General features: G+C 36.2%; 1 protein-coding gene across 1 annotated transcript in view; it reads left to right on the top strand.

Annotated features, from left to right (window-relative positions):
• Positions 1 to 16,080, top strand: part of HMGCLL1 (3-hydroxy-3-methylglutaryl-CoA lyase like 1) — a 281,965-nt gene extending 265,885 nt beyond the window's left edge. The window contains exons 8-9 of the mRNA XM_069070749.1: positions 8,728 to 8,853; positions 14,767 to 16,080. Coding sequence (XP_068926850.1) covers positions 8,728 to 8,853; positions 14,767 to 14,868 — 228 coding nt within the window. The 3' untranslated portion in view covers positions 14,869 to 16,080. The remainder of the gene's footprint in view (positions 1 to 8,727; positions 8,854 to 14,766) is intronic.
• The last annotated feature ends 1,105 nt before the right edge of the window (positions 16,081 to 17,185 follow it).

Below are 17,185 nucleotides of genomic sequence, written 5' to 3'. Positions count from 1 at the left end.
TTCCCATTTCCCCAAACCTTAGTATTCTCTTCTTTCCTTCCCTTTCCTGACTTTTCACTTACTTTCCCAAATTTTAATTTCTGTTATCTTACCCTTATTATATCCTCTTCCCGCTTCCTTATTCTCATTAAGAACATCTATATGACATTTTTCTTGTTTTTTCAAATGAACCATTTATTTGTTGATTTATTTATTCCAAACATTCATTTTTTAAATTGAGTTCCAAATTCTCTCCCCCCACCTGTCCCTCCTCCATCCACTGAGAAGAAAGCAATGTATCAATTATACATGTGAAATAATGCAAAATATATATTTTCATATTAGCCATGATGCAAAAAAAAAAAACCAAAAAGCAAGAAAGAAAAGTGAAAAAACAATATGCTTCAATCAGTACTCAGAGTTTATCATATCTCTCTCTGGAGGTGGATAGTATTTTTTCATTATTGGCCCTTTGGATTATTTTGGATTATTGTATTGATTGAGTAACTAAGTCTTTCATATTTGATCATCCTGCAAAGAATATGTGTCTTAAGATATCTGCATCATAGGCCTGATAACTTCAGTCATCTTAATAATTCATCTGGAGTATATACAATGAATTACACAAGATCATAGAATTTACAAATGGAATGGACCATAGATAGTGCATTCAAACTCAATACTTTATAGAAGAAGGGTTAGAGAGGTTAAATATATTGTCCAAGAAAGAGAATATGGAGGCAACTTGATACTTAATAGTTACGGGAGTTATTAACTTGGGGAAAGAGATGTTTATTATTCACTTTGGTATAGCTTTTTGTGCACAACAATTATGGTGAGAATTACTCATAATTGGGCATCAATAAACTACCATTCAGTATCAAAACAATGATACTTTTAAAAATTTGATCATTGTTGAATTAATATTTGAGAATAATATTTGATTTAAAATAATATTTGAATTAAATTAAAATATTTATTTAGTTCCTCCATAATAGATGACTTGGACATCTTAATTATGTTTTTTCCCCATTGTATATATTATATAAATCTTTTCAGTTGGGAAATATTTAGCCAGAAATCTAGCATGCTTTGTGTGAACTATTTCTCTGCAACAATCATGAACTACTCTAAATTTTATTCCTATCACCATGTCATCTTGCACAACTAATTTCTGTATTCTGTGAAATAACAATAATAATTATTATTCTCATTATTATATATTAAACTTATTTTTAAAGGGAAGAAGTATCATCTATCTGGTTAACATAATTTCCTTTTTTTGATTAGAGAATGCGATACATATAATATGCCTACATTACAATTAGTAAGAAATTTGCCAAAATTTCTCAAGGCATACTCATAATAAAGATGGAGATGTCAGCTAGATGATTCTATAGTCACATAGTTTCATAACTTTGCCCAATTTGATCTAAAGAATAATGGATAGATGTTAATGTGGAAAGAATGCCCCAAGAGTCGATACTTCATCTAGTTCTGTTAAATATTTGTCTGACAAAATGAAAGTGTATATGCCATTCTTATCAGATTTATAGATAACAGTAGAGAATAGCTGACTTACTAGATCACAGAAGAGAGAGAAAAAAAATATTGACCACCTAGACTGATGGTACAGATCTAAAATAATGAAATTTAATTGGAATGAATCCTATACTTGAATTTAAAAAACTGCACAAATTCATTATAAGGAGACATGATTTTTTTTAAAAGCATAAATAGGGCAGCCAGGTAGCACAGTAAGAGCACTGGCCCCAGAGTCAGGATGACCTGGGATTGAATCCGGGCTCAGACACTTAGCACCCACCCAGAAACACCTGGCTGTGTAATCTTGAGCAAGTTACTTAACCCCAATTGCTTAGGGGCGGCCAGGTGGCTTAGTGAGTAAGAGCAACGGCCCCAGAGTCGGGATGACCTGGGATCACTGTGTAATCTTGAGCAAGTTACTTAACCCCAATTGCTTTAAAAAAAATAATTAAAAAAATAAAAAAGCATAAATGAAAAAGCTGATTTTTTGTAGTGTACTGCTGGCCAATATGAATCAAAATGTGACATGGTAGAACCTAAAAATCTAACACAATCTTAGCCTACATTCATAGAAACAGAGTATCAAAAACATTTACTGCACTGTCTGGAATTAGATCACATCTGGAGTATTCAGCTTATTTCTAAGCACAACATTTTCAGAAGGACATTGCAAGTTGGAATGTTTCCAAAAGAAGGTGGCTAGGGTGATATTTTGAATAATTGGGAACAACATCAGTTTTTAAAATTGAATTTAACATTGATCAGAATCATTTGAAAGAGTAAATGATATTTAGTCTAGAAAAGAGAAGATTTAGGGGTTGGGTAAAGTAGTGGTAAATAATTGACAAATTATGTGAAAATATGTCATAGACTAATAGAAATTAAGACTGAAAAAGACACTGAATGTTATTTAGTCTAACCCCCTCAAATTACAGTTGAAAAAATTGAGTTCTATAGGTAAAGCACCTTACCTACATTTACATAGGTAATAAGTTTCAAAATCAGGGCTTGAAACAAGATCTTCTGCCTCCCTATTCTAGGATTGATGTGTGAGACATTATTATTGTTCTAGTTGATCCTAATGGACAGAACCTGGAACAATGGATGGACTTTTCAAATAAGAAATAAGGGAAAATGTTCTAACAAGTAGGTCCAGGTGTCCAGAAATGGAATGGGATGCTTCCGTCAGCAGATATTTTCAAGTAGAGGTTGGAATACCATGTTTTCAGGGATGCTACTGAATCATCTTGTTCAAGTGTAGGTTGAACTAGGTGACCCTTGAATCCCTTTCAAGCTGTTTCACTAATTCTTTGGTACCTTGAATGGTTTGTGGAAGTCTTTATTTTTCCTTAAAGGAAAACACTGTGATTTTATGTTGTGTTTCTGTAGATTACTATCTTCTTCAGTTGGAACACAGTAGTTTCTCATTTCTCTTATTGCTAAGTATCATGATTTCTTCTGAAAGGGCAATGTGAACCAGAGAGTCTTTGGTGCAACAGTGACACCTTATGGTTATTTGTGTCAAGGCCTATTTAGTTTAAATGTCAATGCAGGAATTACTAGTTTTGAGACAGGAGCAATCCCACTCAAATTTTCACATGTGATCTTTGCCTACAGGTGATCTTATGACAGTGACATCTAACCTAACTACCTGTGGTTCCATTAAAAGGGGTTCATTTCATGAAGAGGAAAAAGAAATGTCTTTCATGCACTATTTTATTATCATTTAAATAGTACTATGTGACTCTAGCAAAGTTATTTAACCTCTCAGTTCTAGGCAACTCCTTAAGTGGACAAGTTGCAGAGAAGGTAGCAACCTATACTAATAAAGGTAGTTTTCTCTCCTGGAAGCTCCCAATACCAATGAAATCACAGATCTTGGTTCTATCCTTTGAATGGTAGGAAATAATACAAAAGAGTAAAACTCGGGGCGGCCAGGTAGCACAGCAAGTAAGAGTACCGGCTCCAGTGTCAGGATGACCTGGGGATCGAATCCAGGCTCAGACACTTAGCACCCACCCAGAAACACCTGGCCATGTAACCTTGAGCAAGTTACTTAACCCCAATTGCTTAGGGGCGGCCAGGTGGCTCAGCAAGTAAAGAGCACCAGCTCCAGTGTCGGGATGACCTGGGGATCAAATCCGGGCTCAGATACTTAGCACCACACCCAGAAATAACTGGACGTGTGACCTTGAGCAAGTTCCTTAACCCCGATTGCTAAAAAAAAAAAAAAAAAAAAAAGTAAAACTGTCAGTTTTTTCTCCTTTCAAAGTGAATAGCTGTTATGGGGAGAGGGGTGAGTCTTTCTTGCAAAACAGGGTTTTTTTTTTGGGGGGGAAGTTGTTTCTTTGTTTTTCTGATTCATACTGAGCAGAAATGAAATGTAATCATTTCTAAGAAGAGGGAGGAGAACCATGAACATGTGGTGAGGAGAGGGGACATAATACCTTTTCCTTCTTTTCATTCCTCCTTTTCAAATTCCTAAAACTTTGTGTTGATGTCAGAAGGCAAGCTTCATAAGGCTGTAGATAATACTATTTTTCTGCAGAGCTTCTGTTGGTAGAAGATAGAATTCAATTAGTAAAACAGATGAATACTAAACTAGTTATAAAAATATTGAATAACTTATAAGTATTATATGTTATAATATTTTATGAAAGGGAATTTTCAAAGAGTTTAGTATTTTATACCTCTGAAGACTACTGAGATCATGTAAATTTGACCTGGTATTCTATTTAAAAAAATATATATATATATGTGTGTGTGTGTGTGTGTGTGTGTGTGTGTGTGTGTGTGTTAAGTGTCTGAATCCTGATTTGAATTCAGGTCCTCCTGACTCCCGGACCAGTACTTTATTCACTGCGCCACCTAGCCACCCCTGAGCTGGTATTCTTGATCAACCTTAAAAAGAAAAACAACTTGCTTATCAATAATTAGAAAAAAAATTATAAAAGTAGCACAAGTGCCTATAGAAAGTAAGGTATTAACCACTGGTCAGATATGCTGACACCATGGCAAATAAGAGAAATGAACCATTGGGGTGTTCCAATCTCTTCTAGTTAGTGATACAGGACTTTTTTTTTTTTTTACAGATCTGGGATTTTGTCTGTGTAATAGTGTAATGAACTTTCAGAAAGGAACTTTTACTGTCAATGAAAGTTGCCATGGCATCTTTGCTTTTATAGCTTTAGAGATATGACTGGGAGTACTGATAAAATAAGTGAGTGGGAAAGGGGAAGGGATCACCCAGCTATGTTGTGTCAGTAGTAAAAGATGAACATCTGACTCAGGTCTCTGAAACTGCCTGTTTAACTACTAGGTCATCCTGCCACTCATCTCTCTTAGACCTTAGGCATTTGAGACTCTTGCAAAGTAATCAAATAGCAAAGTAAAAGAGGACATGTGGAATGTGTTGAGCCCCAGTTTGTCTCATTTTATGAGTCTCATAAGTATGACATAGAAGACAGTGGAAAACACTTCACTTTGACCTCTGTAACAAGCAAAAGGTAAATATGTTTCTGGTGCTGAGATAGGAGTGGTTGGCTCCTTTCAGCCCATAGCTAAGCTGACTCACAGGAGGCCAGTTGAGACAGAGACTGTGGTCTTTTCCTAAGTCAACAAAATTCATAGTAAGGAGAGATCTGGCCAGGGCAATGGATAACTCCTAGGGTTAACCTGTCTTCTGACCTCTGGTGCAGAGAAGAGGGGGAACAATAACAACAAAAAAAACGCTCATCGTATACATGCTGGATGCTGTGGAAGTAATCTCATGCTGCCCCAGATGTATCACTCTAGGGGCTACTGACTCTTGTCCATTTAAATCCTTCCTGTACAGTGTTTCCAAGTCTTTTGAAATGTTGCCCAGGAATCTAGTGATACTCTGGGGGATGGAGTTAAGGATGAAAGCTGACCCACACCTAAGACTCAGTGTTTCACTAAGAGAAGGGGAAACTGAAAGGGATAAAGGCTTCATCTTTTGGCTCCCTTAGGAAAGAGTGTGTCAGCTCCATCATGCAAGGCTAGTCTGCTTAAATCAATGTCTATGCCTCTGAGGAGTGATTTCAGGGGCCTAAGAAAGCCTTGCTGACTATAAAGTTCCCTACCTCTGTCCCCTTACTCTACCCCACCATGATAACTAATATTCTATTGTTAGAATTCTTTGTCATGTGGTTGGCTTTAAGTTTTTATCCCTGCTAAATTCAAGTAGCCTTTTCGAGGCTATCACATTAAAATGTTATTGCTAATTTACTTCTGAGCCGGAATGAATTTGTTAGGTATTTTTTAAAGGGAAAAAGGAGGTGGAAAAATGACACGAACAGAATCATGATAGCACTGGATACTTAAAGGAGTGAGGAATACAGTTGGGATCACAGTGAGGCTAATGGCACTGAAGACAAATTTTTCCTACATTCCTAATTCACTTGGTTTTGCCCACTAGTGGACTTTGTGTCATTTGAGAGATGTATCAGGTCCAAGGCCTTAGTGGAAACATAAACAGAGTTAAGAAGAAATAATTTCCAAAACTCATTCATTTAAAACATACCAGGTCACTTCATAAGCTAGTGATCCTAACTTTGTTTCTATCCTTGTACAAAAGCTTTTCAAGTTTTGCTATTTAGATGATTTACCAGAGGACAATTGAACTCAAAGCATCAAGCAATGTTTCCTTGTATCTTTGTCAATGCACAACAGGCCTGCTTTACCTACCTATAGCATTTTCACTTTGAACACTGCATTGTAAAATCCTATGTAATCTCATTGGAAAGAGATAAGTACATAGTACTTATAGGATCACTCCTCTGCAGAACTGGAATTTGTTAGGGCATCTGGGTTTTACTTTAGGGTTCCAGAGTTTAAAGTGTGCTGACAACACTTGCATTCCAGCAGCCTAGAAACGGCTGAGCTTATCACCAACTAGGTTGGTGAAAAGAATGAATTAAAATAAGATGCTACAAGCTGTCTTCCCTTGGTAGCCAAACCCCAGGAAAATCCCTCCTGAAACTTGTCCCACTGTGTTCCCACTGCTCCCTGCTAAGAGCTTTCTCTACTCACAGGAACCAGTTTCAGGTATCTCACATTCTTATATACTTGAATTTCCCCCAAAATGCACAGTGAGTTAGTCCTAAACAATGAATTTGCAGTCACATTTAGTGTTCATTACACCTCATCCAAAACCTCAGCTCTGATTGTTACCTCTACCACTCCCCACTCATCCTTCTTATACTTCTTCACTTTGAACATCTTAGAACAGCAAAGAACACATTGGCCTTGAGTTAACAAAATCTAAGAGTCTCCTAGCGCCACCTTAAGCCCATGACAAAGAAACTTTGCCCCTGTCGATTCATACTTTCCAATCATCAGGGTTCCACACAGCTGCAAAAGTGTTATTTGGTAAGCACAGCTCTAACCATGTCATTGACATGCTCTAGAATCACCAGCACTTCCCTGTTGCCGTAAGGCACATTCGAGGAGCTCCTCCATTGCCTCCAATGCCTTCAATTGGCATTGAAAAATCTTGACCATGATTCCAGGCCACTTTCCCAGACATTACACATTACTGTCGTTCGTGAACTTTGTGATCCAGCCAGACTGGTGTACTTACTCTTCCCCATGTCCGTCTCTCATCTCTGTGCCTTTACAAAAGCTGTCGTCCATGACTAGAATATACTCCTTCCCCATCTCAGCATTTTCAAACCTCAGCTCAAATACCATGTCCCACCGAAGTCCTTTACCGAAACCTCACTTCTCAGGTCCCCAGTATAATATGCCTGACAAGTGGTCATTCAGTTTCAATTTGCATGCTTCCATGGAGGAGAAAACCATGTCTTCCTGAGGGTCACCCATTCTTTTTGGCGATGGCTCCAATTGTGAGAGTTTTATTGCCACGATGCCTAAATCTGCCTCTTTGCAACTTTTACCCTTTTCTCCCAATTCTGTCCTCCAGGAACAAAGAGAACAAGACTAATCTCTCCTTTTTTCCATATGACAGCCCTTCAGATACCTGAAGACAGTTATGATATCTGCCTTGTGTCATATCCTCTCAAGTCATCTTGCCACCTGTGGAGACTTATGCAACATTTAGGACTAAGCCCTTTCTCCATTTCATTCATCAAACCTTCCCTAGCTACTTCAGAGATTGCTGATTTGTCCTAATTCTGACATCTAAAGCAGGATTTTTCCACGCAAACTCTTTAAATAAAAAGCAAATTTTGTCTGTAAAAAAAGAGAAGATAATAATAATAATAATAATTTGCTCCTTGGGTTGATGTTCAGATTTCCTTCTTTGTATCCCCAGCCAAAGCACAGTGGGTTTCAACACCTGTCATTTTATTGATTTAAACACTCTCAACTGAATGAATAACTTCTCCATATCTATAAAAAAGGTCTTTACAAATTATTGTAACTGAAAAAGTCATCCTCCTATGGTCAACCTAAGTCTGTCTAATAAACCTTGCCAAACATCCGATATTCAGATAAAAGGTATACAGATTGTTCAAAAAATCCTGGGGAAGTTGAAAGATATTAAAGCTTAATTTAGAACTGAATGTTACTTCTAAAGGTTGCAAATGCTCTACATAGCACTCTGTAGGAGTCTTAAGTTACTAAAGCCTCAAACTGCACCAAGACTTTTGGCATGCCAAGTATAGCAAACCTCCAGACCCACTTTAAAAATGTTTCTGGTGTGGCAGACCTGCCAGCCCTACCCTCTGCTGCTATAACCCAACTTTTGACCCATACAGGCTACGTGTATCTCAAAAAAGTTGCACAGCATCTCAGTGCCCTCAGGATGCAGTAAGATTATAAATTGCAGATCAAGGACTCATCTGCATTGGCAGAGAGGGAGCTCCTCACCAGGAATTACCTATGCTTATGAAATCACAGGAATGGTCAGAAATGTGTAAGTCACTATGCTGGGTGCCATAGATAGAAGAAACAACAGTATTTGCCCTCTGAGCTTATATTTTATATGAGACAGGATTTCTGTTAGCTCTAGGCAGACCTTCTTGTATCCCTTCTCCAACTTCAGTAGACAGACAAAAGTCAGGGTTAAAGTGAGGTCATTCTGGCGTTAGACTTTGGAAGCCAAATATTTGTGGAAGAACTGATCCTTTGCTTACCTACAAAAATCCAATGAAAATTTTGTCACTATATGCTGCTAATTGAGAAAAAAAAATCCACTGCTATTGTTTGTTTGCTTTCCAGATGGGAATCAATGTTGTGGACTCAGCCGTGTCTGGATTAGGTGGTTGTCCTTATGCAAAAGGTGCTTCTGGGAATGTAGCAACAGAGGATTTGATATATATGCTGAATGGTCTGGGACTCAATACAGTAAGTCATTATAATGCATTCAAATAATATTCATGTATTCCATGAAGCTCCAGATCAGAAGATTTGTTAAGAACTGAAAACTCATTCTAAGGTCAAGGTTTTACTTCACTCCTGCTGTGTGCTGAAACTTCTAGATGAAAATCCAATATCAGAGATAACTTTAAAATAACAACATTGCTACAGCTCAATCATTGAGAACAATAATACTTTACATTTGTTGCAACACTTTATACTTCAGTTTAAGAGGCAGCATAGCATAGGGGATAGAGATTCAGCTCCACAGTATGGAAAATAGGAGGAATTCAAGTCTTACCTCTGCAATAGACTGGCCAAATCATCCTAGACAAGTCATTTAAAGCTCAGTGCCAGAGACAACTCTCTAAAACTCTGAAGTTATTGGAAAATTTCTGATCTGCCTCAGTGGGGGAAGTTTCCTAATGGGAAATTCCTGAACAAATGAAATCATAGGTCTAGATGAATGCTCCCCAGCCCACCCCCAGATGCCATAGATCAAAACAAATTTACCATGCATTTGTCAAGTGTCAAACACTGGACTAGCCAGGCAGCATGGTTATAAAGACAGAAATGGAGTCAATTAACAAACATTTAGTAAGTGTCTACTATGTTCCAGGCATTGTGCTAAGCTATAGGGATATAAAAAGAGGCAAAAAGACAGCCCCTGTCCTCAAGGAGATTACATTCTGTTAAAGGATAAAATTTTCAAAGTTTCCACATTACATATAATATTTCACTTGGTCTGACTTGATACTCATGACAATTTCAAGAGATTGATAATACAGATTCTTTTCTTGATTTATGAACCAGGAAATTAAGGTTCAGAGTAATTCAATGATTTTTTTAATCAACTATGAAAAAGGGTTAGGTTTATTAGATATTGGTAAAAAAAACCATTTAAATGCCCTAATATTTAATAAACATTTATTACTCGTTAAGTGTCAGAAATTTAGATTTAAAGGCAAAGGAATATTAGGGATCATCAAATTTAAGACTTTTCATTTAATGATGTCGAGATGGTATAATAGATAGAGAATTGGGCTTGTAGTCAGGAAGACCTGAGTTCAAATGTGGTCTCAGACACTAGCTGTGTAACTTCGGGCGAGTTACTTAACTTCTGTTTGCCTAGGAAATATCTAGGTGGCACAGAGAATAAAGTGGGCCTGGAGTCAGGAATACCTGTGTTCAAATCTTGCCTCAGACATTTCCTAGCTGCATGACCCTTGCCAAACCTTGGTTTGTCACAGCTTTCTCAGTTGTAAAAAAGGGATAATAACAGCACCTACTTTGCCAGGTTGTTGTGAGTATCAAAATAGATATTATTTGTAAAATGATTAGCACAGTGCATGGTACCTAGTAGGTGTTATAAAACTGCTTATTCCCTTCCTCCCTGACTTACTGATGAAGAATCTGGAGCCTAGAGGGCATAAGAGGCAAACCCTTGTTTACATAGGTAGTAAGTGGCAGATCTGGGATACTAGTCCAGATGCTCTAACTCCAGATCCAACCATCTTTCCACTTTATTGCACTGCATCCCAAGTCATAGCATTACAGATTTAAAGCTGGAAGATACTTCAGAGGTCATCTAGACTGAGACTCTGAGAAAGAAAATGACTTATTCACTGTTACATAGGTAGGAAGTGACAGAGACTAAATTTCAACCCAGATCTTTTGACTCCAAAAGCAGTGGTCATTCCTTGGGACCACATTATATCTCAGAATGACTTGGGTTCTATCTATCTACACACACCAGGTATGGCACTCCATTTAGAAAGGGATTAAATCAATTTCAGGAGAAAAAAAAACAAGATTATGACCATAGAACAAGAGAAGTCAGTCACAAGGTAGTGACAAGAGGGCTGAATTTGAACTTAGCAAACCAGGGTTCAAAACTTGACCTCTGCACTGTGAACTTAGTCAAATCATTTAACCTCCCTTGGCCTCAGTTTCTTTATCCATAAAATAAAAAGGACTCTAGTCATTAAGGTCTCATTCAACACTGAATATACCTGATATACCTGAATCACTTGAATCTCAAAAGCCCTGAGTCTTCCCTTACTGTGCACGACCGTCTCTAGCTTTAAGTATAAACTCTGTTATTTTATGAGATATTGCAATAATATTTTTCATGTTTAGGAGATGGAGGACCTAAAGGAAAACTTTTTTTTAAAAGATGAGGCTATTACTCTGAGAAGCAAAATAATGACAGTTTAAAATTTGTTCTACTTGACATGTTAAGTCCTATAAAAGGGTAGAAAGCTGCTAAAATGAAACTCCTTTCTTTGCATGTATTTCAACAATCCAACTTAAATGACTGTTACAAATGGAATTCTGAGGAGGTGATGAGAGGATTTGATGGTTGATGAAGCTTTAAAAGTCTCCTGTGAGCACTTGTTGGAAGATAATTAGGAACTTTCAGCTAACACATGTAGGCAATCATACAAAATTTCCTTTCAACTTTATGAGAGAATTCAAACTAGAGTGTTCCTTGGATCCAACAGAGAAGGCACCTAAGGACCTGCCTCAAAACCAAGAGTTCATAAATAGAGACCTACAAACTTTTAAATGTATATTTTGATAACTATTTTGATATAGTTGATTTCCTTCATGATTCTGTCTTTTATTTTATGCCTTTAAAAATATCATTCTGAGGAGTCTAGAGATTTCACCAGAATGATAAAGGAAGCCATGACATACACAAAAAGATTAAGAAGCCCTAAACCAATTTTTTTTTAGCATTTCTATAACTATTTCCATTTCCTTTTTCATTTATATCATTGAAAAATTTCTACAAGCTGATGCATGAATTATTTTTGTATTTTCTTTTTGACCTAAAAAAATATTGCCTTAAAATTTTTTTCTCTAAGTCTTTATCTTGCAACAGTAAAGAGTTCTTATGTTTTCTGTGATGCATTGGGGTTTCCTTAAGTAAGATACAACCTGAAGTAACTATTGGTTCTGGGAATAGTAGTACAAGAAATAGCAATAATGAAATTCATTTACATGTAGTAGATTTTAAAAAACAATGTTTTCATGGCTATTTTTTCTTAATAAAAAAGAGAAGGGAACTCAAAATCCTCAAACTCAAAAACACAACTCAAGAACCACTAAAACGTTTGCATAGTAAAAACCAGTTAAAAGGGAATATATATATATATATGTATACACATTTATATGCATATTTGTGTGTATATATGCTCACATATGCTGCTGTTCAGTTGTTTTCAGTTGTGTCTGACACTTCATCACCCCATTTGGGGTCTTCTTGGCAAAGTTATGGGAGCGTTATGCCATTTCTTTCTTTAATTCATTTTACGGATGAGAAAACTGATGCACACAGGATTCAGTTACTTGTACAGGGTTATAGATAGTAAGTGTCTGAGGTCAAATACGAACCCAGGTCTTCCTGACTCCAGACCTGGCACTTTATCCATTGTACCACTTAAATCCCACCAGCACCTGCACCCCCTACCACATAAACACATGTAGGTTTCTGTAAGTTTCTGAAAAATGCCATCACTGTTTTGGAACACCAAGGACATATGCAAAATTATATTTACAAAGAATGCAAACCATGAGAGCATTCCATAACCGTAAAGAAGGACCAAATAAATCCACTTTTAAACCAAAGTAAGAAAGGGGAAAAATAACATTTATTAAGTCATCTACTATATCCTTGGCACTGTGCTAAGTGCTTTATAAATATCTCATTTGATTCTTACAGCAATCCTTGAAGGTGTTATTACTGTTTTACAGTTGATTTGCCCAGGGTCACCTAGCTTAGCAAGTCTTTGGATTCAGCCTCAGAGACTATCTGGGTCACCCCAGACAATTCACTTAACTTATGTTTCCCTCCATTTCCTTCTCTGTAAAATGGGGATAAATAATAGCACCAACTTCTGAGGGAGGTTGTGAAGATCAGATGAGACAATATTTGCAAAGCACGTAGTGCAGTGCATGGACCATAATAGGTACTAATAAATGCTTGTCTGCTCCCCACTTCTCATTCTGCTAGCACTATTTTTAATTGAGACACTGGGACATACATACTACACAAGGATAAAATTGTAGCTCATCCAGACCAGTAATATGCCAATTTTAACCTTAAAAAACACTTAGTGGTCTGCTATAGATAAATTTAGCTAAATATTTTTATTGATTTTATCAGGTTTGGGAAGTCCAGGTATGGAAACTGTCTTCATAGTTGCAGATTGCAACTGTCTATAATTTATAGCTTTAGAAAGTTACCAAAGAACTGAATAAAGTGATTTTATATGATCATAGAGCCATTATGTGTCAAATTCAGATTCAGATTCAACTTCTTGTAATTCTAAGACCTCTTATTTGTTTAGATCTTTATTTGCTGTAATACACTGCCTCTAAACCAGGAGTTCATAATTTGAGGCCCACAAACTTTGTAATGTATATTTTGATATAGTTGGTTTTCTTCATGATCCTATGTCTTTTATTTTATGCATTTAAAAACATCATTTTGAAAAGGGGTTCAGAGATTTCACCAGAATGATAAAGGAGGCCATGACACATGCAAAAAGATTAAGAAACTCTGCCCTAAACCTTTTTTTAGCACATCTATAACTATTTTTAGCTCCATTTTCTTTTTAATTTAAAATGTCATTGGAAAATTTCTACAAGCTCACACATAAATTATTTCTGTAATTTCTTTTTGACCTAAAAAGATTATTGTCTTAAAGCATTTTGTCCCGTTAAGTCTATATCTTGCAACAATAAAGATTTCTTATGTTTTCATGTGTCCTCATCTGGAAGCTGCTTCATTCCTTGATCTCTTGAGTTATTTTTGTTTGTGTCTCTTCTAAGTCTGTTGTGCCTTTCATCTAGTTCATCAGTGAATATAATATTTATATTGTGGCTGTCCCATGACATTTCATATGGGTAATATTATAGACTATGCTTTAATTAAAAAAAAACATATTTAGAATTTATAGGTCTCACGATCAATTATAGGCCTTAATCATGAGGGTGATGGACTTAAACCCAGTAAGATACAGGATGGAATTCCAGTTCAAACTTTTACTAGGAGGGTGACCTTCAGCAAGTCATTTTACTCCTCTGATCCAATATCTTCATCTTTAAAAGAGGGACAATAATAGTACCTATTTCACAGGACCATTGTGACTTTCAAATGAGATAATGCAGATAAAATATATTTTGAATGTATTTGATAATAGCTGACATTCACATAGCTCTTTAAGGTCTACAAAGTGCTTGCTGTATATTATTCATTTGATCTTTACAAGATCCCCTTCAGAACTGTTATCCCCACTTTGCCAATAAGGAAATCGAGGTCAGAGAGAAGTGCTTTTCCAGGATGACACAGCTTTTAAGTGTTTGAGGCAGGATTCAAACTTAAGTGTTCTTAAAACTGAATCTATCCTATGTTGCCTTAAAATGTCACATAAAGTTAAGCTGTTACTATTATAAAAGAGAACAAATCAAAACACTAATACTGTGTTCCATAAGGAGAACTAAATGTGAAAGATTTAGGTTTAGAATGATGAAATCAGCATTGGATAATTATTGAACCAGGTAGAAAAAGTAGAGATAACTAGGTGGCATAGTGAATAGACTACTGGACCTTGAGCCAGGAAGATCTGGATCCATTTTGGCCTCAGACAGTTACTAGCGAGTGGGTGGCCCTAGGCAAGTCATTTATCTTCTGCTTGCCTTGGTTTCCTCATCTGTAAAATGGGAATAATAATAGCACCAATCTGACCCAGTTGTGATTATAAAATTAAATGATATTTGTAAAGCTCTTTGCAAACCTGAAAGCTCTTTTTAAATTCTAGCTAGTAACACTGCTAATAGACTTTCATTATCTAATTTCTCCCTTTTCTTCTTTCTCATTTTTCCATTGACCAGGGAGTTAATCTTTACAAAGTGATGGAAGCTGGGAGCTTTATTTGTAAAGCTATAAATAAGACAACAAATTCTAAAGTAGCACAGGCCTCCTTCAATGTTTGACATGAATGAAGTTGGGTTGTGAAACTTGGAAGCTCAATCTCACCTACATACATCTCATCAGAAAAACATTACTGTTACTGTATTGGGAAATGTGAAATGATGGGCAGAAGTGGAACTGGGCTCTTAAAAAGAAGATTGTTGACTCAAAGCATAGCATCGCTACCAGGTAAATAGAAGGGTTTGTGTATAAATAATAAAACAATTCAGTGTATAAATGTATTGGAACTTGGAGAATGCCATATATTGCTGTGACAGAAATAACTTTTAATTCACTTGAAAATTGACTGCAGATTTCCCCAATATTGCATACTTGGTTAATACTTAATCAAGTTGGTTTAACACAGCATACATATTTTCAGTAGTTTATGAGATTCCACATAGTGTGTGGCCCTGATATTATACATTTTGCTCCTGGATCTCAACTTTCTGTTTGCCAAGTCAGTTAAGTTATGAACGAAGAGCCAAATCTCAATATGACCCTAAGTAATTTTAGCAATAAGACTTTTGTATTTCAACTATACTTAACATCTGTTAACTATTTGAATGACTTTATCTTGTTCCAAGAGGCTGTGGTCAATGGCAACATGCCATATCCTGGGAACATATTAGGACCTCCCATATTTGTTAACATGCATCCAGTTCACCATACTTCCCTTTTCCTCAGTTATACTACAAACCAATGGGCTCTTACTCAACAATAAAGAAATTGGAGGTAGGATTTCCATACTATTTACTTCATACCATAAAGAAAGAATGACTCTGGCTCTACTTTTAGCACATCTTATTTTCACATTTTTTCAGGTTCCATATTGCCCTTGTAACTTTGATTGTAATTGCAATACTATTAAGGACAATCCTCAATGCATGGACAATGCCATTCTTCCTCATTAAGTAGTTAAGTTAAAGCATCATGAAGTCAGGTTATTTACTTTTTAGTACTGTGCTCAATGTTAAACTTGATGAAATTCTTGCTTATTGTAAACTCAAGAGGAAAAATTGTCACATAGAAAATCCTTACTGAAATGTACTAGGTCAATGCATCAGAGATGGGTAACAAGAAATACTGTTTTAAGAATAACATTTCAGTAACCTATGCAAATCATGGGCAGAAAATGTAATATTTCATTCTGAAATGTCAATTCTCTTATTTATGTAGGCTTCTCCAGTAATACCTGATGATATCTTTTGAATAAAATGAATATTGGTTCAAATATGAAAATGAATGTTGTGGGCTTTCTATTAATATTCATCAACTCTCTTCAAATATATTTTTAAAAATCAAAACAAGAAAGAGAGGTGCTGATTGTAACTAAGGTGAGTTTAATAACAGTAACATGAATAATAAATTTCATAAATGGAATGTGCTGGAGTTGGCAAAATCAAAATAACTATCAGAAAAAGGACTTAACTCCCCTGGTAGTAGAATAGTGGTGAAGGAGGCAGGCGCTTCTTCCCAAAACCTCCTTTGTTAACCAAAATATTAAGCTTGGTTTGGTGCTTTCATTGATGATGTCATGGGTGTTTTCTTTCCCATTTCCCTAGCTTCCAAATGTATAGCTATGAATGCCTTGCCCTTGTATCCCTTGTCACTTAACTCTCAAACCAAAATAAAATCTATATATTCATCAAGAAATAATATCACATGAGCCTCTGGATAAATAAAAAAGAATGTACTATAGTGATCCAGTGAAGGTACACAGTTCCTAAGATTTAAACTCTAAGAAGCTAGTTTCCATCTTGACATCACTGGCTCCTAGGATGGTGCCTCACATAACGAAGGTGCTTAATCAGTGTTTTTTGAAATAAATTCCATGTCAGAAATCATCAAGTCCAAATCTTTCAATATGTGAAGGAGAAAAGGGAGGTCCAGAAATGATTAAGTAGCCTCTGACTGAAACCCAGGTTATTGGACTGCGCTGTAGGGCTCTTCTTCCTCCTCTTGCCTCTCTTTGAATTCTCCATAAGCAGTGGAGGCTGCTGAGTTCCCTGCATTATCTGTTGGTGTGAAACACAGAGTGCTCCTCTGTTGCACAACACATTAGATATATTGCTTATAATATATGTAGCATTTATATAATGCTTTAGAGGTTACAAAGAGTATTTCATTTTTTCCTCACAATAACCCTGGGAGACAGATGCTATTCTTCTTCTTCCCATTTACAGATGAGAAAATTAATGCTGTTAAAGTATAAGATTTGAAATTAATTCTCCAGGGTCATACAACTAGTAAGTATATGAGGTCAGATTTTCCCAACTGCAACTCTATTCTCTGTGCCATTACACAAAAAAACAAAAATCCTATAAAATAATTTAGCTG

The sequence above is a fragment of the Petaurus breviceps genome, unplaced genomic scaffold (genome assembly GCF_028583685.1).
Source record: "Petaurus breviceps papuanus isolate PSGF00001 unplaced genomic scaffold, PetGlider_PUasm1.0 90822, whole genome shotgun sequence".
Lineage (NCBI taxonomy): Eukaryota > Metazoa > Chordata > Mammalia > Diprotodontia > Petauridae > Petaurus > Petaurus breviceps.
The sequence above is the reverse complement of the archived record's forward strand: the minus strand, read 5'-3'. Positions and strand labels throughout refer to the sequence as shown.